Below are 25,082 nucleotides of genomic sequence, written 5' to 3' on the forward strand. Positions count from 1 at the left end.
GACTGGACAATGCAGCATTGGACACGGTGGCGCTGACTGGATCCACCCTCATAAAATTAGGGTTCATCTTCATTCTCCATCTTCGTCCCTCTCTTTCTCCATCATCGTCCATCATCCATCTTCCTCAAACCCTGCTCCATCATCGTCCATCATCGTCCCTTCTCCATCTTCGTCAATCCCATATTCATCTTCTTCACTAATGGCGGAAAGCAACTCGTATGGTAGCAGTGTCAATTCGTTTCAAAATCCAGATTTACCCAGATGTGGCTGTGACAGACCAATGAAGTTGTGGGTGGCCAACACGGTTCAAAATCGCAATAGAAAGTTCTGGAAATGCCGCAATGCTGGGGTAAGTATGCTTCTTTGTTATCGGGAAAATTGTTCAATATCATGTTGAAAGTTATATTTCATGTTATCTGGAAATTTGGTTTTTATTAAACAACTCTTCATTGTGTTTTGTAGTCTGTAAATAGCTGTGAATTGTTCTTGTGGGATGATGAAATCAGAGACCATATCAATGTGCATAGGATGAAACTACCAGAATGTAAAAGCTGTGATATACTAGCAGTGAAGTTAGAGACCGCAACAAACAAAATTGAGAAGTTGAAGAAGAAGAATGCAAGTCAGACAAGTGTTAATATGAGGCTGAAGAAGACAATATTGATTCTCTGTTTTTTGCTTATTGGCATATTGTATTACTAAGGTTAACAGCTCCTTGTTTGACATTGTGTATTTTGGTGGCATTTGGATGTAAAACCTTGTTGAATTTATGTCAATAAAATGAGTTATGTTTTATGTCAATTGTTCATGTGTATTTTACATCAATGAAACCTTTCTGTTAAGTAAAGTGAAATATAAAGGTGTTGTAAGATTGAATGAACTAAAACTCACACTTTAGCATAACAAGTGCACCATAACATGGGCATAATTCAGAATACACAACTTAAAATTTTCTTAGCAAACATGTGCTACTCAAAATAACTGTCTTAGCAGAACATAAGTGCACCAAACATGTGCTACTCAAAATAACCAGTCACACTTTAACATTACATAAGTGCACCAAACATGTGCTACTCAAAATAAACAACAAGGTCTAATCAAATTAAACATAAGGTAAATTCACGTCTTTTTTGTTGGAGTTCCCTTCTTTGGAGTAGTCTTCTTTGGAGTACCCTTTGATGTCTTCTTTGGAGTACCCTTTGCTGGCTTCTTTGGAGTAATCTTGGATGGCTTTTTTGGAGTAATCTTGGATGCCCTTTTTGGAGTAATCTTTGAAGATTCCTCTTCAGCAATGTCCATACAAATAGGCTACTCAGGGTTTGAACCTGGACCTGTGAATGGTTTTGGTTTCTTGAACCAGTTCTCCTTTATCCTCTCACTTACCCTTCTCCTCACAATTAGCTTGTCAATCATCTTTCCCTTTCCCTTGTAATTGTTGCTTGTTGATGCCTGAGAATGGATGTCTGGTATGCTGCTTATCATGTCATCAGTTACATCTCCAAACAATGAATCAATCTTGGTATCTTCATTTTCTTCATTGTTTGTAGCAGACTGGTTTCCAGGATTGTGTTGACCTTCTTCATTGTTTGTAGCAGACTGGCTTCCAGCATTGCTAGTACCTTCTTCACTAGCATTTGGTCTCATTTTCTTCTGCATTTAAAAATACAGTTACAGTATAATCAAAGAAACTATATTACATACAAAAACAGTTACAGTATATAAATTACCTTTCTTTTCATTGCACTTTGATTTTGCCTCTTGCTTTTGCATGTCTTAACATTGTGGCCCACCTTGTCACACTTGGTGCATCTATAAGATACACCAGGTAACCTTCTTCTAGCACCTTCTTCTCCACTTTCCCTTATCCTTAGCTTCCTAGGCCTTCCAGGTCCCTTTTTGTAATTAGGAGGTAAAAGTTCTTCACTTTCTACCTCAGGCCACATGTCAGTGCCATTAATTGGACTAATAGAAAATCCATAGCACATGGTATATCTGTCTCTAGTGTAATACTCATGAACAAAATCCTCTGGGTTCTGCTGTCTAAACCCTAATGCAGCAACAACATGTCTACATGGAATACCTACTAGATCCCAAAAATTACATGTGCAATTCTTTTTAGCAATGTCAACTATGAACTCTTGCCTGTTATAAGCATGAGTGACCTGAAATCTCTCTTCCATAGCCCATGTTGGCAACCAGTGTCCACTCATAGCTACCTCATTGTCCAATCTTTTCCTGGGAATAGGCATCACTTTGTGTGGCCACTTGTCTAGTTTCAAAGTAGAATTACTACACCTACTCACCAGATATTTTCTAATCCATTCGCACATGGTCAATATAGGTTTATCTCTAGCATTCAAAATAGTGGCATTGAGTGACTCAGCTATGTTATTCATAAGTACATCACACTTAGGATAGAATGAAAATGCATGCTTACACCAAGACTTTGTAGGAACTGCCATGAGCCATGCTCAAGCCTTTGGATCTACAGCCTTCAACTCATTCATCTTCAATGTCCATGCTTGTCGGTAGGTTGCCTTGGCTGCTCCCATCATCAAGTCTCTTATCAATGCTCCTCCATCAAACTTCTTCTTAAAATTCGCATACAAGTGCCTCAAGCATAATCTATGTTCAATTCTTTCAAACAACTCTTCAAAAACTGCAACCAATCCCTGAAACATATTAAGAAACAATCATTAGAAGCAAGGATTGAAATAGAATGACACAGAATGATGGATAAAATGAACTCTACCTTTTGCTGATCTGAGATGAACACAATTATTTTGTCATGCCCAATGTCTTCCATTAACAGTTGTATAAACCACCTCCATGATTCTTTGGTTTCTGTTTCCACCACTCCAAAGGCCAAAGGGAAGTATTGATCATTTGGATCTCTTCCAACAGCAATCAATAGTTGACCTCCATACTTTGTTTTCAAATGACATCCATCTACCCCAATGAAGGGTCTACAACCATTTGTAAAACCTTTTTTACATCCATCAAAACAGAAATAAAAAGATCCAAACCTTGGTTGGATGGTAGGTAAAGGCCTCTCTATGTTTATCTTCACAGTGTTTCCAGGATTGACCCTATGCAACTCAGATGCATACCTCCACAGATTTGCATACTCCTTGTCTGCATCTCCTTCAATGATTTTTTTGGCAATCAATTTTGCTTTCCATGCCCTACACACAGTGATCCCAACAGAATAATTTTGCCTCATGTCTTGGATTATGTCACATATCATTACCTTGTCAGATGTTCTCATCTTTTTGACCACAACATTAGCCACCCACTTAGAACTTGCACTTTTGTTATCCAAAACGCTAGCACATGTGTGGGTATCTTTTATAGTCTTTATGGCATAACTGTGCATATGGCCCACCTTAGAGCAAAGCATTAAAAAACCACATTTGGCCTTGCACTCAACCCTCACTCTATAACTCTCATTTTTTACAAAGGTAATTTCCCTCCCATTTAATACTGTCTGTAGCAACCTGCCTAAAAATTATAACTTAGAGAGCCGCCACCTATTCTGAAGGGCGAATAGGAAACCCTACGCAGTATAGAGATCAGGGTAAGATACTATATTCGGGTCGAGGGAAGGTGTTAGGCACCCTCAACCCTTTCCTAAAGGTTAACATTGCAAAGATAAGGGTTATGGCAAAAACATAAAGAAGGGTGACAGATAGTTAATAGGGTTAAAGACATGATTAAGATTTGGAGGAAGGGGACTCGCCTTGTTGCCAAGTGCCTACGTACCTCCTTATGGAGGATCAGAGTCTACGTAGTTCGGGGAAGGGTTGTACGCCCTTAGAGTTGAAATTTGATTTGGTATGGTTTCGGAGGCTTTTTGAGTGGCCTATCGTAGTTTTGGATAAGGATAAAAATCCGTAGTTTGATTCGAAGTGTTTTTGAATGTTTTAGATTTGGGAAGTGTTTTAGGATTTGGGCGTACAACCCTGATTTAATTTGTACTATTAATCGCAATGATCAATAGGTTTGATCACCATAATTAATAGATTAGTAGAAAATTGCTGGCAATTCTAATCGATTGATTCGATTATCACTTTTAGCAAATTTGTGTGTATTTTAAATATTGACTTATTAATTTATCGTTACCTCTCATAATCGATAGATTCGATTACAAATGATAACGAATTGATACGAAATGCTAATCATCATAACCAATAATATGGTTACAACCATTTAGCAAAATAAAATGTATTTTTAGTCATCGCGACTAATAGATTTAGTCAAAACGAATAATAAATTAAATTTTAATATTTATCATATTCTAATTTAATAATAATAAAAAAAATAGATTTATGAATAAATATTAAAAGGTTGATTAGATAAATAATTAAAATTATATAGTAATTAAAGGTTTTGATTCAACGTGGCTTGGCTGAGGGTGCATAACATAGGGTATCGGGCCTGAGGCATGCATGAAGCGCTGGGTTATGTGTTGGCCCAAAATCCAAACTACATTCAGCCAAAAGGGAGAGGGGAAATTGATTGGTATGGGATGTAACAAGTGAACCGAACTGGGCTTAATCAAATGAGGCCCGAAGCAATTCTCACAAATTAAACAAAATGACCTAATTGATCAACTTGGTCCTCTCACACATTCTTGAATCTTCCTCTTCTCTGAATTCAATCCCTCTGTTCTTAATTTCTCCATCTCTCTCAACTCAATCTCGCCATAATATGGAACCCCTCTCAACCTGTGTTCTAATCTCCCGGTCTCAACAAATCGCATAGTTTCAGTTTCACTCTCGGTGCTCACTCCAAAATCTCTCTCAATGATTACAACAACGACAACAAGGGGATCAACGGTACCCAAACATGGCAACGGTAACACATACCATACAGAAACAATATAAACAGCTTTGTTCAACCATGGCAAATTTCAACGGTACAAGCATGAATATATAACAATCAACAAACAATTTTCCGAAAGAGTGAAGACTATTACCGGCGAAGAGGAACTTCCGGATCCAGGTACAAATTGAACTGATTGCTCGTTGATCCTCTTCTTCTGGTTTTCTGGAATTTGTGTTTTAGCGAATTGAGTTTATTGTCGTCCCAAATGTATTGCGAAGAGCCTGTTGTCGAAGATCTGAAATTGTTGTTGCCGCTGTTCGTTGATGAAGCTATGACGTTGACGAATTGGTGCGTCGATCCGTGAGGTCGCAGGTGACGCGAGTTGGATCTGTGACGCGTTGTTACACTGAACGTCGTGTCGGTGATGTTGTATCGTTTCTCAACTGGATTATGTGAAGGCTGCGATGGTATTCTGAAGCTGAGGTGAACCGATGGAGCCTTGAGCTTTGTTTTATTTTTGTGTTGTCTGAACTTTTGCAGGTGATGTTTGGATGATGATCAGAGCCGGACGTCGTTACAGGTTTCAGGAAGAATTTTTCTGGAACTTTGAGCAGAGGTTTTGATACCTTTTTTTTGTGATTTTTTCGTTCCCCGAATTTCTTCCCTTCGAACCGTGGCTTCCTGTCCTTTTATAATCCTATTCTAGGTCTTGAATGATCTCAGGATGATTGAAGATCTCCACTTTTGGAATGATTTTATTAGATTGAAATTGAAATTATAACTGCTTTGTATTTGGATGTTTTTTGCAGCGAAATCCTTGATTCACAATTCATCTGAAAGTTTGGGAAAGGAAAGATTTGATGTGTAATTGAATATTTTCTTGCAGTTTGGAGAACTTGATTTTGCAATTGAAGATTTCTTTCCGATTTGAATCTTGGATATCTTTTTTGTTTTACTCTGAATCTGATATTTTCAGGAACATCTCTTGTTGCAGTTTTTGAATTAATAATAAACTCTACCTAGAATAAAAGGACCTGAAATTCTATAATAATAAAAACTTTACTACTAAAAGCGTGACACTTAAAACAAAAAGGTTTTGAATATATTTTTTCTTCTTTTTTTATTTATTAATATTTTAAATAATAGTAATAATAATGAGACTTGAAATTTTCTAGAAAAAAACTAAAAATCTTTAAGAAACAAAATTCAAAACTAAAACAAAAATATTAAAATTAAACTATAAATCTTAAATCTAAAAGACTAATAATAATGATAATAATAATAAGACTAAAAGCAAAAGTGTCAAAATAATAGAGGTGTTAGGGTTCGAACTCAGATCTTTCTACATATTTAAATCCTCACCCTCACCATGCTATCCGCTAGGCCGTTGCATTCATTCGACTTAAGATTGCATTTGCAAATATACGAGATGTATGACATTCACATTGCATCTCAAATTGAGTGTAGTAGCCAAATGAATTACCTCTGCATAAAAAAAATCTTGATCACATGTCTTAGGAGCTTGTGAAATGCATGATTATGACTAATTCGAGAATGCATATGAATGTAAAACAAGAGTCAATTAGGATTAGAAACATGAGGGCAAATTTTGGGGTATGACAGCTGCCCCTGTTCAATCTTCTTGAACCTGAAGAGGTAGAAGATGATTGGACACTGAAATGCCCTAAAATTTGCTTACGTAGGGAAGGAGTTCTGTGGGAGATGGGCCTACAGATGCCACTTATTTGTTTGACAAGATGCTTGTCCAGAGCGTATGCTCTTCATACCAGGATCATATTGATTGTATCTGAAGAGATATAGAGTAATGTCTTATAGAAGACACCTGAAGAGGTTCCTGAATAGGGTATATCAGAGGTTAATGCGAAGAAGCTTAGGCTTCGAACAACGCTTAGGAAGAATGTCTTGGAGAAGACTAACTGAGGAGTTCTTTAAAAGAATAAGGTATGTCTTAGAAAAGATTGGATAAATATTTTAAGAAGGCTACCTAGAAAGGCATGATGTGTCTTAAATAAGACTACCTACACAGGTTCCTATAAAGGATATGAACGTCTTAACAGGACTATCTAGAGAGATTAGGATACGTCTTACACAAGACTAAACTAGAAAAGTTTTTGGAAAGGATGTGATACGTCTTACACAAGACTCACCTGGAAAGGCTCTTAGACAGGATACGATACGCTTTAAACAAAACTATCTAGAAAGATTCCTATAGAGGGCACAATATGTTTTAAACAAAACTACCTAGGCAGGTTCCTATAAAGGACGCGATATTTTTTAAACAAAACTACCTAGACAGGTTCCTATAAAGGATACGATACGTTTTAAACAAAACTACCTAGAAAGGTTCCTATAAAGGATATGTCATGTTTTAAACAAAACTACCTATAAAGGTTCCTATAAAAGACACGATATGTTTTAAACAAAACTAACTCGAAAGTTTCCTATAAAGGTCGTGAGACGTTTTAAACAAAACTACCTAGAAAGGTTCCTATAAAGGCTATGAAATATTTTAAACAAAACCACCTAGAAAGGTTCCTATAAAGGTCGTGGAACGTTTTAAACAAAACTACCTAGAAAAGGTCAGGATATGTCTTACACAAGACTGCTTGGAAAGGTTAGGATAATTGTCTTGGACAAGACTACCTGGAGAGGTAAGAAATTCTTTGATTGCTTCTGGATTATCTTTGAAGAAAGACTTGGAATAAGGTATTAGAATTGTATCTGTTAAGGTTGAATCGTTGATACGATCGTATTTGCGCTGTAATTGGATGATAACATCCTTTTGATTATGAAGTGACCTGAAAAGGCAGCGTTAGTTTTATGCAATGTCATGATGCATGTGTCATGTAATGAGGTTCTCAAAATAAATGAGAATTATGCATATATGTCGATCCCCCACTGCGGGACGTAAATAGTACAGGCGTGGGAAGATCAACTATGCAACAATGCTCCTTGTATGATACTAGTGTGACTCCCCGATTATCAGAAATTGTGAGACATGCCCCTTTATCTGAAGGAGGGCCCTTTAGAGAGAACTCGAGTTTCACCATGTCTTGCCTGATATGCATTGCCCCAGTGTTTGAATTCTTGAAAGATATGCCCCTAGTTAACAGGATCCTTGATTGTATGCCCTTATTTTAGGAAAACCCTCTGGACGTGGTTTCCCCATTCAAGAGTCTTTATCAAGAATGATCGTCTTTGATTAGCCCAATTTTGAGGTCTCCTTGATGCTAAGTGTTGATTTGAATGTGAAACAGATGCTTTTCAAAATGAGTCATGCATTTCGGTCGCATCCTGACGGACAGTGATTTGCTGAGTACTCAGAATGAGATGATGTCTTCTATAAGACTACCTGAAGAGGTCCTTGGGAAGAATGGGAAATTGTTTTAAACAAGATTGCGCTTTAAACAAAGCTCAAAGGGATGTGTTTGTGCAGAGGGTAAAAAATATTCCTATAGAGGATAAAGACTGTTTTAAGGAATGTGGGGTTTTAAACAAAACTTAGGAAAAGACATCTTGAAGAAGATCATCCTAGAAAGGATGGTGAACTGTCTTAGAGAAGACTCTGTACTTTAAATAAAGTTTGACAAGGTTCTTGAAAGCATAAGAGAAGTTTGAATATGTCTTAAAAGACTAACTGAAAAAAGGTTAAGAGATGTCTTACAGAAGACTACCTAGAAAAGGTTCTTGGAAATGAATATGTCTTAGAGAGGACTGTCTGTAAAGGTTTGAAAATAGAAAGGATAAGAAGGTGAGTCTTTAAAAGACTGTTTGAAAAAGCTCCTAGAAAGGGTAAAAAGTATTTGAACATGTCTTAGAGAAGACTGTATGGACAGATTGAGAAATATCCTATAAAGGTTCCTGGAAAGGGTGTGAGAGTGGCATTGACACCATCTGTCACTAAGTGAACTTTGCAACGTGCCCCAGGTAATGGGCTTGCCCCACGGGCTATTCAGCGTCCTTGAGAGGTTCTATGAATCTTGATTAGATTGCCCCATGTAAATGGGATGATGACGAGTTATGCCATGTGTACACATTAGCCATCCCAATCATGCGTAAGAGATGTTTCTTTTTTTTTTGACAAGCTTTTAAACGCTACTTCGTCAGTCAGTAGGATTTTTAGCCATTAGCCATGCCCCATGCAACTTCTCCCTGATGTTTAAACATCTGAATCCACATAGACAAATGTACTTTGTAATGAAAATTCATAAGATGCGAATGCATATGTCTGTCTTGAAAGTTTAAAAACATTTTTTTTGAGTAAAACAAAGTTTTTTTTTTGTAAGAAAGTGATATCAACTCAAGAGTTATAGTAGACCTTAAGGAGTCGGGATACCTTTGGTAACGGTATGCTTTCGAACTAACCATGCTTCAGTTAGGACTTTTAAGGGTTGTAACGTGGCCTGGTTCACGGTTTGAAGAAACAAAGGATAGAGGCTCAAAGTTTATTTGTACCCATCCCCATCTTCGTGATGTTCTCCAGTCCTATGCTCAGTTGACTATGCGTTTAGGCTCCAAAAGACTTTGGGAATTATAACATTGATATTTATGATGGTTCAAAAACCAAAGGTTTATCTGCAAGGCAGTCATTCTCCTTTTTTTTTGTAATGTCCTTCCTTTTGTTGAAGGTACATAGTGACCTCTTTTCGACTTTGTTATCCCTAACTTTTGCCGGAACTGTTCATTTTAAAACTACAGTCAGCGGGATGCCCCAATTTTGCCTAAGTCTCCTTAATAGGTTTTGACTTAGCAGGCCCTTGCATTGCTTTCTTTTTCTTTGCGGACATTGACTTCCGGACTTAATGATGACGGAGAACCATCGGTGATTATGTTCAAAGGAACAACTTGGAATAATTAAGTTAACTGAGCAGCTACCCTATCCCCGGTTATGTATTAAGGGTTTTATTTTATATGAAGGAAAACTCCTACTTCTTTGGGCTCAAAGGGGTTGACGAGGGATTAACATCCTTATATCTCCATTATTTTAGGGATTGAACAAATGCCTGTACATCGTCAACACGGTCTGTTCGAAAGCATAGTGTATGAAATTATGGTATCGTTTTCGTCATTCTCCCTCAAAAGGTGTACGACTTTGATCGAGAGTTGAATATCACAAAGAAGAAAACCAAGTAAAAACACAGTTTTAAATATTGAGAACACTAGGAATGAATCAAGACAAACGTAAGCAATGCATTAATGATTGTTGTAAAGTACATAGCATATGTCGTAAGACTAATGTTTAAACAAACGGAAAGAAATTGCGAATGAAAACAAAACTAATGATCTATGACATCTTCCTTCTAGCCACCTATGGCTTTAGACTTGCTAGGATCTTCGAACTCAATGAGCCCTTCTTCATTCAAATCTTGGATCTTGTGCTTCAACGGCCCACAATCCTCTGTATCATGACCAGGACTGTCTGAATGATAAGTGCACCTAGCATGATGCTTGTACCCGGGAGCGGGGTTAGCCGGAGCTGAGTATGGGGGCAGCAGAGTAACCAAGTTCTGACTGAGCAGATGTTGCAGAGCTTGAGACAGCGGCATGTGCAATGGGGCGAATGATCGCTTTGGCTTGGACCTCCAGGGGCGTTGGCCACCCTGTTGTTTTTGCTGATCCTTCTGTTGTAGTGTTGGTGTCTGATTAACCAGGATCGCTCCAATAGTGCTGGGTTCCTTTTTTTCGTCATATGACTTCTTTGTGTGATAGGAACCTGAGGGTGCCCCTTGTGTCTTCCCATTCTTGATCCCATTTTCAATTCTCTCACCAATGACTACCAAGTCCGAGAACCCTGAAGATATGCTTCTGACCATCTTGTCGTAGTATGGTCCTTGCAAAGTGCTCATAAATATGTCCACCAGTTCTTTTTCCATCAAGGGAGGTTGGACTCGAGAAGCCATTTCCCTCCACCTTTGGGCATACTCCTTGAATGATTCATCCTTCTTCTGCGACATATTCTGTAATTGCATTCGATTGGGTGCCATGTCCAAGTTGTACTTGTAATGCTTTAAGAAGGTGTTAGCCAGATCATTCCAGCTTCGGACAGAGGATTTCTCTAATTGCATGTACCAGTCAATAGACGCTCCGCTTAAGCTTACTTGAAAGAAATGTATCATTAGTTTTTGATCGTGGGCGTAGGCAGCCATTTTTCGCACATACATGCGCAAGTGATTCCTCGGACATGTGAGTCCTTTGTATTTCTCGAAGTCGGGAATCTTGAATTTGCGAGGGATAGTCAAGTCTGAGACCAAACTCATTTCGAAGGCATCCACATCAAAGACATCGTATCCTTCTACCACTTTTAGTCTCTCCTCCAGCGCCTTGATTTGTTCACTGTCCTTGGAGTCTTCCTCAGAGTTAGGAATAGACTGTTGTGTCTGAGGTGCTTGGTCTGTGTTGTCCACCTCTTGCACTCCGTATTGTAGCTCCAGGTAATCATCATCCTTAGGGACATTGTTAGCAGGAATGCGAACTGTGCGGGTTGCCCCTTTGGTTTGTGAAGGAGGGAGAAATCCTTCTTGAGAGGTCTCTCCTTTCTCTTGGAATTGAATAGCTCTCCTCACAGATCGGACTTGAGGTCTGTCCTTAGCAGGGCCAAAGCCTGGAACAAATCCTAGCAGCGGGTTTTTGTCGTTGGGGATCTCATCCTGAACCAGGGTACCCCTAGACTGAACCTCTTTTGCTTTTTCTTTTTCGTCCATGAGGGTCTTCATGAATTCTAGCATCTGAGCCATACCTCCCTTAACCTCTTCCATACTAACCTTTAGTTGATCCACGTCTTCACGAAGGGCAGTTTGATTCTGTTCTAGCTGCTCCATCGATTTCTTTTGTTGAAATCTGGTTTGATAAGACGGTCGGGATGTTAGGTTATCCTTCCCAATGGTTCCTTGCTCTGGAGATAGAAGAGAAATCTTCTCTTAATGCCATGAAAATGATGTGCATGCCATGCATGATATGCCTTGTTCGTATTTATGTCTTTATCCACACCTATGGATTAAATATAATAAAACTCCTTTTTTTTGTTTTTTTTTCTTTCTGGATAAGACATGATGCAAGAATGCAAATGATGTATGATGCATGCAAACACAAAGATATAGCAACAAACAAACAAAACAAAAAACAAATCATATAAGGCGAAAATGCAAATCATATCAAGAAATCCAGGTTCATAGGTTCGACGTAGCGGCTCTTGGGAGCCAACCTTTTTATAGGGGGTTCTAGAAGGTCTCATGGGGTCGTTCGTAGCCTCCGAGACTTTTTGTCTCTTTGGGTTTTAGAATAACTCATTTTATCCATGAGGTTCGAATTTTTGGGGTAGGTTCTCGGAGAGATCAGCCAAGTATCCAGTCCTGCCCTCAACAAAGTCAAGCCTCGTTTTGGACATTTCCGAATACTCAACCCACTCCGAGTGGAGTTATCAATGAGACTCGTAGGCGATTCATACTCCCCTATTGATCTCAAAGTTAACTCCCACACTTAGGGTTTAACACAACATAGAAAATACCAGCAATGCATATAATATATAATCAAACATTTTAAGGCAGGCAAATGAACATTCCAGGAAAACAAAAACAAATAAAATAAACAAATGATTTAAAAAATAATTTAATATTTATTAAAAGATGAACCTCCCCCAAACCCTAAAAATGGCAAGTTTGCCAAACCCTAAAAAAAACTTGCCAAACCTACCCTGCCAAAACCTATAGGAGCATAGTATTCACCATTATAGTTATCCCCAGCAGAGTCGCCAGCTGTAGCAACCTGCCTAAAAATTATGACTTAGAGAGCCGCCACCTATTCTGAAGGGCGAATAGGAAACCTTACGCAGTATAGAGATCAGGGTAAGATACTATATTCGGGTCGAGGGAAGGTGTTAGGCACCCTCAACCCTTTCCTAAAGGTTAACATTGCAAAGATAAGGGTTATGGCAAAAACATAAAGAAGGGTGACAGATAGTTAATAGGGTTAAAGACATGATTAAGATTTGGAGGAAGGGGACTCGCCTTGTTGCCAAGTGCCTACGTACCTCCTTATGGAGGATCAGAGTCTACGTAGTTCGGGGAAGGGTTGTACGCCCTTAGAGTTGAAATTTGATTTGGTATGGTTTCGGAGGCTTTTTGAGTGGCCTATCGTAGTTTTGGATAAGGATAAAAATCCGTAGTTTGATTCGAAGTGTTTTTGAATGTTTTAGATTTGGGAAGTGTTTTAGGATTTGGGCGTACAACCCTGATTTAATTTGTACTATTAATCGCAATGATCAATAGGTTTGATCACCATAATTAATAGATTAGTAGAAAATTGCTGGCAATTCTAATCGATTGATTCGATTATCACTTTTAGCAAATTTGTGTGTATTTTAAATATTGACTTATTAATTTATCGTTACCTCTCATAATTGATAGATTCGATTACAAATGATAACGAATTGATACGAAATGCTAATCATCATAACCAATAATATGGTTACAACCATTTAGCAAAATAAAATGTATTTTTAGTCATCGCGACTAATAGATTTAGTCAAAACGAATAATAAATTAAATTTTAATATTTATCATATTCTAATTTAATAATAATAAAAAAAATAGATTTATGAATAAATATTAAAAGGTTGATTAGATAAATAATTAAAATTATATAGTAATTAAAGGTTTTGATTCAACGTGGCTTGGCTGAGGGTGCATAACATAGGGTATCGGGCCTGAGGCATGCATGAAGCGCTGGGTTATGTGTTGGCCCAAAATCCAAACTACATTCAGCCAAAAGGGAGAGGGGAAATTGATTGGTATGGGATGTAACAAGTGAACCGAACTGGGCTTAATCAAATGAGGCCCGAAGCAATTCTCACAAATTAAACAAAATGACCTAATTGATCAACTCGGTCCTCTCACACATTCTTGAATCTTCCTCTTCTCTGAATTCAATCCCTCTGTTCTTAATTTCTCCATCTCTCTCAACTCAATCTCGCCATAATATGGAACCCCTCTCAACCTGTGTTCTAATCTCCCGGTCTCAACAAATCGCATAGTTTCAGTTTCACTCTTGGTGCTCACTCCAAAATCTCTCTCAATGATTACAACAACGACAACAAGGGGATCAACGGTACCCAAACATGGCAACGGTAACACATAACATACAGAAACAATATAAACAGCTTTGTTCAACCATGGCAAATTTCAACGGTACAAGCATGAATATATAACAATCAACAAACAATTTTCCGAAAGAGTGAAGACTATTACCGGCGAAGAGGAACTTCCGGATCCAGGTACAAATTGAACTGATTGCTCGTTGATCCTCTTCTTCTGGTTTTCTGGAATTTGTGTTTTAGCGAATTGAGTTTATTGTCGTCCCAAATGTATTGCGAAGAGCCTGTTGTCGAAGATCTGAAATTGTTGTTGCCGTTGTTCGTTGATGAAGCTATGACGTTGACGAATTGGTGCGTCGATCCGTGAGGTCGCAGGTGACGCGAGTTGGATCTGTGACGCGTTGTTACACTGAACGTCGTGTCGGTGATGTTGTATCGTTTCTCAACTGGATTATGTGAAGGCTGCGATGGTATTCTGAAGCTGAGGTGAACCGATGGAGCCTTGAGCTTTGTTTTATTTTTGTGTTGTCTGAACTTTTGCAGGTGATGTTTGGATGATGATCAGAGCCGGACGTCGTTACAGGTTTCAGGAAGAATTTTTCTGGAACTTTGAGCAGAGGTTTTGATACCTTTTTTTTGTGATTTTTTCGTTCCCCGAATTTCTTCCCTTCGAACCGTGGCTTCCTGTCCTTTTATAATCCTATTCTAGGTCTTGAATGATCTCAGGATGATTGAAGATCTCCACTTTTGGAATGATTTTATTAGATTGAAATTGAAATTATAACTGCTTTGTATTTGGATGTTTTTTGCAGCGAAATCCTTGATTCACAATTCATCTGAAAGTTTGGGAAAGGGAAGATTTGATGTGTAATTGAATATTTTCTTGCAGTTTGGAGAACTTGATTTTGCAATTGAAGATTTCTTTCCGATTTGAATCTTGGATATCTTTTTTGTTTTACTCTGAATCTGATATTTTCAGGAACATCTCTTGTTGCAGTTTTTGAATTAATAATAAACTCTACCTAGAATAAAAGGACCTGAAATTCTATAATAATAAAAACTTTACTACTAAAAGTGTGACACTTAAAACAAAAAGGTTTTGAATATATTTTTTCTTCTTTTTTTTTTATTAATATTTTAAATAATAGTAATAATAATGAGACTTGAAATTTTCTAGAAAAAAACTAAAAATCTTTAAGAAACAAAATTCAAAACTAAAACAAAAATATTAAAATTAAACTATAAATCTTAAATCTAAAAGACTAATAATAATGATAATAATAATAAGACTAAAAGCAAAAGTGTCAAAATAATAGAGGTGTTAGGGTTCGAATTAGATCTTTCTACATATTTAAATCCTCGCCCTCACCATGCTATCCGCTAGGCCGTTGCATTCATTCGACTTAAGATTGCATTTGCAAATATACGAGATGTATGACATTCACATTGCATCTCAAATTGAGTGTAGTAGCCAAATGAATTACCTCTGCATAAAAAAAAATCTTGATCACATGTCTTAGGAGCTTGTGAAATGCATGATTATGACTAATTCGAGAATGCATATGAATGTGAAACAAGAGTCAATTAGGATTAGAAACATCAGGGCAAATTTTGGGGTATGACACTGTCCACTCACGGATGGCCTCTCTAAAATCATCTAAGGTATTGAACTCCATACCCCATTTAAATTTGTAATCCTTATTAAGCTCCTCCTTATTAAACTTGTCAAACCTAGGCTCTTTTTCTTCCTCTGAGGCTTCAGGATCAGAACTTAGTAAATCCTCACTAATATATTCATCATCCTCACCTTTATTTTCACTCTCACCTTTACTCTTACTAGGATAAGTCAATAAACCAGCTACAAGAGGGCCCTCACTAAATGGTAAAGTAACATCAACCACTCCAAAACTATCATCAAGAGTTGTGGCCCTCTCATCCTCACTGTCATTCATCCCTTCTACGATCTCTTCATCACTTACCTCTAACTCTACACTTTCATTCACACACCTAGGTTTACTACTGTGTATAGCTGCATCGTGTTCAACAAACAATTTCCCATCTACTCTCATGGAACAAGCAAACGCAGCTAAATCATAAGCATCAGAATCACTCTTAATCTGGAAATAATTAGGATCTATTTCAGGAATTTTCGTCCATAACCTAAACGACCCAGCTCCATATCCCCACCCACTTACTACCTTTTGAATGTGACTCTGAGTCGAGCTTTCAATGTGTACACCGGTAATAAGCGTCGTAACCCCGCCTCTGTAAATCATCTCACCATCGTGAGGCTTCATGAATTCTCCTCCATGGTGAAACAAATAATCAAACCTTACATTCAACTGCATACAAAACGTAATATAAGACAAAATAAAACATGCAGTACCGGTGAAGAACAAGAAATGAGCACTTACCTCAGCCGATTCCACCGTTGCGCCGCCGTCTTCAGCCATCGTCTTCCGTCTTCTACTTCACGTTTCTAAATTTGACAAAAACCCTAATCTGGAAATGTAGGTTTTGGGGGGGTAAACATACCATACTCACGCATTTCATTTCAACCATGACCAACTCAGCCATAAAAAAGTGCCACCGTGTCCAATGCTGTATTGCCCAGTCAGCTAGTGTGGTAACAAGGAGTGGTAAATCCATGTTTTGGGTTTTATAAGGGGCGTTTGGTAAAAATAATCATTCACGGGGGGCAAATTGAATCTCGCTATATTGGCAGGGGGTGAAGTATATTAAACCCTTATTTAATTGTTGTGAATTATTTTATGAGATTGTGAATATTGTTAAGCTATCCTGACTATTTGCATACACCGTTAACATTATGAACATATTTCTCACCCCCATTTTATTTTGATGTGTTGCTCGTTGTGATGATGACGCAGATATTCAGGTAGAGGAGTATTAGATGTTGCTTGTTCGAAGGATGAGCGTAGATGCCTACTTATCTATGTTTGTCATTTTGAGTTTAGTTTTTTGTGGTATCGCTCTGATATGTAACATTTGGACGGGATACTTTTGTTTTGTTTGTATTCCTGCTTTACTTTTTTTTTTAGAGTTGTTGAATTTAATTCATGATGTTTGATTTTGAGGTATGATTTTTATGAATCATTTAGTTAAACATATTTTGAATTTTTCTGCTGTTTTATTTCAAAAAGTTTTGAGAAAGAGGTTTCACGAGAGAGACGTGTGACACTCTTGTTGAATGAATACTTGTTTTACGTGATTTTATTTAAATAAGATTTTTTGGGGTTAGGGTGTTACACATCTACTTTGACATTGTAAGTATACACCAATTGGTCTCACACTACTCCAACTATCACGAAGAACTCATTATAGAAACACGTTAGTGAAATTCATTAAATGGAATTTAACTCAACATGCTTTTATATTTGTTAAAACTTCCAACTTTTACTCATTAATCTTGAATCTGGACCTATGACAACTATATTATTATTATTATTATTAATCTCTGCTCACAACTCTTCACAAGTTTTGAATTAGAAATCAACTAAATTAATATCAACCTCTGTGGAATCGATACTCTTACTTTTAAAACACTTGCTAGTGCTACCATTGGATTGTGTATACTTGCACGTATAAATAGCACAACAATTAAGTTGACACGTTCTATGGCCAAAAAAGAGTTTGATAATATCTATGTAAGATTGAAGTAAAATAAGCTCACTATAAAAATCTCTTAATTGTGGCAAAAGATACATTAACTCAACAACCTTGAACACTTTCTTCAATCGAAAGCAACAATAATAATATTGTTAATTCGTTCCAACAACATCAACATGACGTGTTCGGTGTTCTAGATTTTATATGGGTCTGTGTTTTGGATTTTCTTGTTATGAGTTTAACGAAGTAGAGAAAAAAATATTAAAAACTCAAAATCTCTTTTAATGAGTAATTTTTTCATCGCTACATTGATCATAGAAATAAAAGTTGAATGATTGAGAGATAAATAATATTTTTAAGGCTAAATTACAGTTTTGGTCCTCCTATTTTATCAGATTCACAAAATTAGTCCCACTATTTTAAATTCAAACAGTTTTGGTCCCCTTATTTTAAATTTAAACAGTTTTAGTCCCCCTTTCATGTTTTTTCAAAGTAAAACAATGAGATTTTTTATTTTTTTAAGTTATATTTTTATCTACAAAGTTTAATAATAGGTTTATATACGATTATTTGTCATGTTTTATAAGTAATTTATCATTAAAAAATTGAAAATACCGTCAATTTTAAGTACAAAATTATGAAAGGGGGACCAAAACTGTTTAAATCTAAAATAGAGGGACCAAAACTGTTTAAATTTAAAATAGGGCGACCGATTTCATGAATTAGAAAAAATAGGGGGACCAAAACTGTAACTAACCCTATTTTTAATTATGAAACTAAAATGAACTAAATGAAAATATATAGTTTAACTTAAAATAAGAAAATTTCTCACCCCACCCCATAGCATCTAGCCGCACCACTGAATTGACAAATTTGCCCTCGTGCTTCCGTAGATGGATATTCGGAAGCACCATTTTTTTGTTAAGTTTACTTTGTTCCGTAGATGCACCTACGGAAGCATTCCGTGGATCCATCTACGGAAGAGTTTGATGTTATACTTCGCGCCAGACCTTTCCCCTCCCCATTCTTTAGTTTTCTCTTCTTCAAACACAAACTCTCTCTCAACCCCAAAAAACAAACATCTCCTACAGTGCATTTCTTTCACTCGAGTTCGACCGATATTGTCAACATCAACTTCCAACGCATTCCATCAACTTCAAATATCTATTTATTCGGTAAGTTTTCGATATTTCGAGTTATTTTAGAGTACTTGTGAAATCGAATTAGAATTCAATATTTAGGTGTATAATTGATTGGATAGGTTTAGAAATAGTGTTTATAGACAATGTTTTTGAAACAAAGGTACTTCCGCAGATCCATCTACGGAAGCACCCAGGGTTTCTGAAAACATGGTGCTTCCGTATATGCATCTACGGAAGAGTATTTTTCTGTTTTTATTTTTCTGTTTATTTATAAATACGTAGTTTCTAACTCGATCATTTTTGTATCATAATGCAGACATCATGACTCATGGTCCGGACAGAGACATCCATGGTAGGACAGCACAACACGCATCCGTTCGGCGAGAATGGACGTTGCGTACAGTATCTCAGGTGACCGATGGAACTGCGGTTGTACCTCACCCACCTTATACATCCGACACACCCGCTTCAGTCGGGCCCATTCCTTTACCTGCACCAGCCAGACCCACTTCATCACCCGGTCCAGCCAGGCCCATTCGTTCACCTGCATCAGCCAGGTCCACTCCATCTACGTCTACTACTCCATCACGGAGACCTCGGGATGATCCTGGGGGTACTCCTACGTCAGAGTTTCCACCACCCTCACATAAAGAGCGGGCGCTGAGGTGCTACTTCTTATATTTGATAGGCACCCAGCTCTTTGTGGACACCAGCTCGTCGTACACAGACGTCTTATACCTTACGTACTTATCGGATATAGCATGTATCCATGAGTACAACTGGGGAGCGGCTGTACTGGCGTACAGTTACTATAGACTGGGAGAGCGATGCTTGTGGAAGGCAAGGACGGTGGCAGGAAGCTGTACACTTTTAGTGGTAACAATCTTATACTCTTATACTTTTTTTATATTTTTTTAGTATTTTAAAATAACGGTGTTTTGTTGTTTCAGGCTTGGATACTACAACACTTCCCAGACATTATTGGTTGGGAAGAGGTGCCCACCTACACAGAGGTCATACCGCGTGCCAGTCGTTTCACCCCCCGCAGAGGGAACCAGGTGCCAGATCCATACAGGTGCGGTCTTGACCGCATGGCCGCCGAGGACATCAGGTATGACTGCTATGCTGAGCACTGGGAGACGGTTCCGTTTGGCGAGATAGCTATGTATTCCGGATGGTTGGCCGCCAGCTCGACCATTGTTGTACGCTATCTTCCGGAGCGCGTCATGCGGCAGTTTGGATATGAGCAGATGATACCTCGCGATTCTACTGTCTCAACTCCTATTGCCATGACCCGTATGCAGTTAGAGGAGGTCATTGCAGACTGGGAGCATCACATGGTCTCTGAGGAGGCACGGATGACGCCATTAGAGCATGACTGGAGCTATGCCGAGGGATACATCTCCTGGTACTACAGAGTCTCACACTCCTACATGCTTCCAGCTGCCGAGGGAGGTCCGCCCATACTTGCCCACGAGGAGATTCTCCGTGCGCATCAGGCTCAGTTGGACCATACTCAGGATCTTCTTCCTCTGTGTCGTCAAATAGCTGACAGGGGCCTCGGAGTCATTACAGAGGGTTTAATCCCTAAGGGGACTGCTCATAGGCGTGTGCTGGACGATATGATAAGGCTGACAGAGAGTGCATTTCTGTACCGTCGACATCGCGGCAGGACCTGTGGGACACTTAATGCCAGGGGTAGAGCCAGCAGAGCCCTTGGTGGACTCGAAGGCGGAGACAAAAATGGAGGACATGGGCAGAATGGTACGCAGGATGCTACCCAGCATACTCAGAAGTTTTTTTGGATGATGTATTTATATTTGATTTGTTTATGCATTTGATGATGTACTCGACTATATATTTGGATTATGTATTTGACCGGCATTATTTATATATTGTATTTTTATTGGTCTACTTATTATTGTCTTTATATGTAATTCTGAATTAAAAAATGTGTGTTTAAAAAATGGAGTTTTTAAATGAAAATGAAATGAATTAAAAAAATAGCATACTTTTCCGTAGATGCATCTACGGAACATTCTGTTTTCACCACCTTCCGTAGATGCATCTACGGAAGTATTTTTAAATTGAAAAAAAGGTGTGTTTAAATATGATTTCTTTGATTTTGTACGCTTCCGTAGATACATCTACGGAAGAAATCAAATTTTTTAAAAATATGAGGTGTTTCTGGAGATCCATCTACGGCAACTGGAGCAAAAATGGAAATTTCTGTGGTGTGAGAAATCCATGGAGTTGGTTGAGAAATTTTCTAAAACAAAACCAGAAAAAAAGAAAAAAAGAAAAAAAAACCCCAATAAATCACACAATTTGCATAATTTGCCTTTCGGAAGAACCTATGTATCAGGTATGTAATTTGGAAAATATGTTCTGGAAGGATTTTTTTTGATATAAACCGAGACACAAAATGCTGAAGGCAACATGAAAACAAAATAAAGAAGAAAAATATATTACATAACTACACATGCTTGATAGATTGAAATGAGTTTTGTAATGAAATGTAGTTATTTGGTTTTTCTTCCCAACTTCATATATTTCTTATTACTTATTTATTTATATAAGTAACACAAGAAAATACATAATACATTCTCTCCTAATTACATTTTTTATCTTTCCATTTTCTGTCTCCTCTCTTATTTTTGTTGCAGGAGAGGAATACAACTCCCAATTTTCCTTGCTAGGAGGAACAAAGAGGAATCATTACACATACAACCCTAGCAACCACTTCAGGAGTTCAAAAATGGCATGCAAATGAACAGAGTGGTCTCAAGTTTTTGAAGGTTCTGTGTAGGTTAGTTTTTGAAGGTTCTGTGTAGGTTAGCTATAGTTTACTATTTAATCAATAGTAAATAGAGGTACTATTTAATCAAGATTTAACCTAACAAATAATTTATGAGGCCTTATTTACTTATAGTTTAATCCTGAAAAATTTGAGAGTTTGTGCAGTAGTCCGTCTTGCACGCCTACAAATACGGCACTGCAAATGAGTCACAAATGAGTCAGGTGGTTCTGGTGGTTCTGGTATGTATTATTTCAATGTTTTTTAACCGCATTTTAAATTCACAAATATATCTATGTTTCTAGTTTATTTTCTAATTAATATGGAAGAGTAATGCCATTTTCAATTGTTGGTTAGCTTGTTACTTAGTTTATTCTAACTGTTTCTAACTGATGTACTGGTAGTCAAAAGGAAGGGGGAGTCAATTGTAGATATGGTTGGTGAAAGTGGAGACACTGATATAGGAAACACGAAACTAACACACTAACATGTCGACACCATTAATAATTTGAAAAAATCACAAGTGCCAGTCCAGGTTTCGGACATCGACATTACACAAACAGATATTAGTATTTTTTTTTATAGGTGTCGGTGCTACGGAGGGAATGAGGCAATCATTCGTTCATGATCCAGAGCTTAAATCAATCAGTTCATTAAAGACATATTAAGCTATAATAAGGTATCATACATAACCATGTTGTACATATGGAACAAAATACTAACCAAATCTCAATATTACATCATTACATTAGTTGAGCACACTCTATGATCTGTCATTTGCAACCCTGTAAAAAACATGTTATAGTTAGATGTTAGAGAAAAAGTGCAAGAAATGGAAAGAGCACAATAATAATGGAAGTTACAAAAACTCTTAATCTTAACTACTCACTTACCAAACATATTATGAGAGCTTCAATTTGACCCTTACATGACCTTTAGAAATCTGAAATTGCTCTGTTATGCCTAAATGAGCCATCAAAAGCCACACATGGGTAAGTAACTCACCACCCTGGCTAAGCTGCTTAGCATGATGAAACCCTCTGCATTGGCTTGCTGCATGACACAGCATCTCCACCCAAACATGACTTATCATTTCCCATTTCCTTTCTTTGGGCCAGTTCTTCTCCGTTTCTAAAGACTGTAGTGATTTGGCAAGCCTACATGCATCAAACAGCACAGATTTGCTTCTATCACCTTTAACCTCTGATGGTGGAATATCTGTATTCACTCGAAGTATCATCTTGCAAACTTCACTTCTTTCTTTTACATATTTTCTCTCTTTCAAAAGTTCATCCATCTCTGCACACGTGTCTTCAAATCTGATCTGTCCTATTCCATTCGGCAACAAAGAAGGACATATAACAAGAAGATATAACATATACTCAGACAACATTTGGCTTTTCTCCCGACTTTGAAGAGCAACGCGATTTAAGGTTTGAGGCTCACCATCTGAATAATAACAAAGATTTGTAGCAATATGCCAAAGCAGAATGCTCTGGTCAAACTCTACCTCTCTAATGCTCTGGTTAATGACATGAACATGACAATTCCATTTGTCTAGAACCCGATCACCCTTTTGAGCACATAATTTTTTACATGCTCTAATATCGGTTGCTTCACGTGACTTTTCCATAAGTTGGTCAAAAATGAGTTTTTTCAATTCAGGACGGACTTCTTGTGTTTTTCGATAGTAAGACTTCTCGAAGAATTTATAGATGCAAAGGAATTTCTGGAGATTGATACATTTGACGGGCTCATCTTTTAAGCAAAATCTAATAAGATTGAATTGTGGCATAAGATTAGACCATGTGGCAGTGTGTGAGAGTTTAAGAAAACTTTGAAACCATGAGATTGTTTTGTGGAGAAGATTAGCGCTCCTATTATTATGATTGCTGAACCAAAACATTGCCCGGCTTGAAGAAAGTAAAACAATGACCGCGTATATTTCCAAAAAAATAGCCCCAGTAAAAAGCAAAAAGGTGATAATATGGTCATAATTTATGTACTTATAATTTGTAGGTTTGGAGCCTTTCATATGCAGATGATGTGAGTTTTTATCTTTCAGGCAAGAAAAGCTAATCATTGCAGAGAGTGTACAGAAAAAGCTCACAGATTTGAGGAAGATGCCACATTTGGAGTATGTTATTACCGCCTTTGTATAATGCATGTCATACATCAATCCTAGCTCAACTGCAATCACCTGAAAAGCATGTTTCCCATCTATGTTCTGAAAGAAAATTTGGCTGCTTTTGTGGTCTTGAAAGCTAAGGATGAGATCCGCAAACAGGCACTCGGGAATTTTGTAGAATTTGAATCCATCATGTAAAGCTCGAGCATCTGGAATATTTGGATTTGGTATTCTTGTTTCCTCTTGAGAATTATGATCAAATACTGAGGGAGTAGTAGTTTCATTGATTTCATCTAAGGTAACATGATATCCTTCATCTTTTTTAGCAGTGTAATCATCCATGAATTTAGCATAATTTGGTCCTGGATCTGGAAGAGGGAGAATTGATTCTCTGAATCCTATGCTACTTCCGGACCACAGAGACCAACTCCTTTCACCATATTTGATTATTCCAGCCACAATAATTAGAACAGCGACATAATTAAGTGGGCTTCCGTTCCATGATCGGTAAACGACATAAACTGCAAATGCAAGTTGGTAGAGTAGCCCAAGCATATGTCGTGGCCAAAGCTCATTGTCCTCAAGAGAGTAGGCAGTGATTGTGTCTGGACCACCAAGATGCACAAGAAGAAATGGTGCCCATATGGCCATGATTATGAAGTTTGGGTCTATTTCAAGAATTTTACTGTCTTGGGAAAGCATTCCCAGCGCGAAATTAGCAATCCAATCCGCTGACAAATAGGTAAGCCAGGTCATCAAGTGTAGCCGTTTATCAGCTACATACTTCCTTCTGTTGCCAAAAAGAATTAGCAGTACTTGTAAGAAGAGACTAACTAGTACCAGAATCCGAAGTACCAAAACATTCCATACATTTGGCTTTATTTCTATTAAGTGTGTCAAAATGGAGAAAACTGAAATACAAAAACAAATGCAGTCGTTATCGAATTTGCATAGAAAAGAAAGGAGGATTATTACTATTTTTGATTACTGAAACACATATTTAGTCTTACCAGCTAGTATCATCATGTTTTGTATTTCTATTTCATTGCATTTCTGTTTCAAGGTTAATGCTATAACTTGTTATTTGTTACTTCACTTAAAGTAAATTAACAAGATGAATTATTAAATTGAGCTATTGAATTAAAGTGGCATTTTTTTCTTTCACAAAATAACCTAAAGTTACCCAAAGTTAGTCAAGGTCACTCAATTGAGTGACCCATCCAATGTATGGAAAGTACACAGGATGGAAAGTTTGTTGAAAAATGGCTTCAACCTTTTGATATTTTCATGTAATAGGGCAGAAAGTGGGAAGGTAAGTTCCATATGGCATTAAAGCTACGTGACTTTCTTTAACAATTAGTGGGATCGTGCTTTTGGTCAAATTATCTTTACATTTTGTTATTCCTTCTTTATTGACTGATTTACATTTTGTTCATTGTAATGATTTATTTG

At 37.5% G+C, this 25,082-nt stretch overlaps 2 protein-coding genes across 2 annotated transcripts; both read right to left on the reverse strand.

Moving 5' to 3' along the window:
* Positions 1–1,308: 1,308 nt before the first annotated feature.
* Positions 1,309–2,462, reverse strand: LOC131651395 (uncharacterized). Its single transcript, XM_058921065.1, has 2 exons — positions 1,728–2,462; positions 1,309–1,650 (listed from the first exon to the last, which is right to left on the reverse strand). Exons 1-2 carry the CDS (start codon positions 2,460–2,462, stop codon positions 1,309–1,311), a joined length of 1,077 nt encoding a protein of 358 aa, XP_058777048.1.
* A 19,656-nt stretch (positions 2,463–22,118) lies between these two features.
* On the reverse strand, positions 22,119–24,501 carry LOC131643830 (uncharacterized). The gene is made up of 2 exons (XM_058914161.1): positions 22,396–24,501; positions 22,119–22,287 (listed from the first exon to the last, which is right to left on the reverse strand). Exon 1 carries the CDS (start codon positions 24,384–24,386, stop codon positions 22,404–22,406), a length of 1,983 nt encoding a protein of 660 aa, XP_058770144.1. The 5' UTR covers positions 24,387–24,501; the 3' UTR covers positions 22,119–22,287; positions 22,396–22,403.
* Positions 24,502–25,082: the final 581 nt, after the last annotated feature.

The sequence above is a fragment of the Vicia villosa genome, linkage group LG1 (genome assembly GCF_029867415.1).
Source record: "Vicia villosa cultivar HV-30 ecotype Madison, WI linkage group LG1, Vvil1.0, whole genome shotgun sequence".
NCBI lineage: Eukaryota > Viridiplantae > Streptophyta > Magnoliopsida > Fabales > Fabaceae > Vicia > Vicia villosa.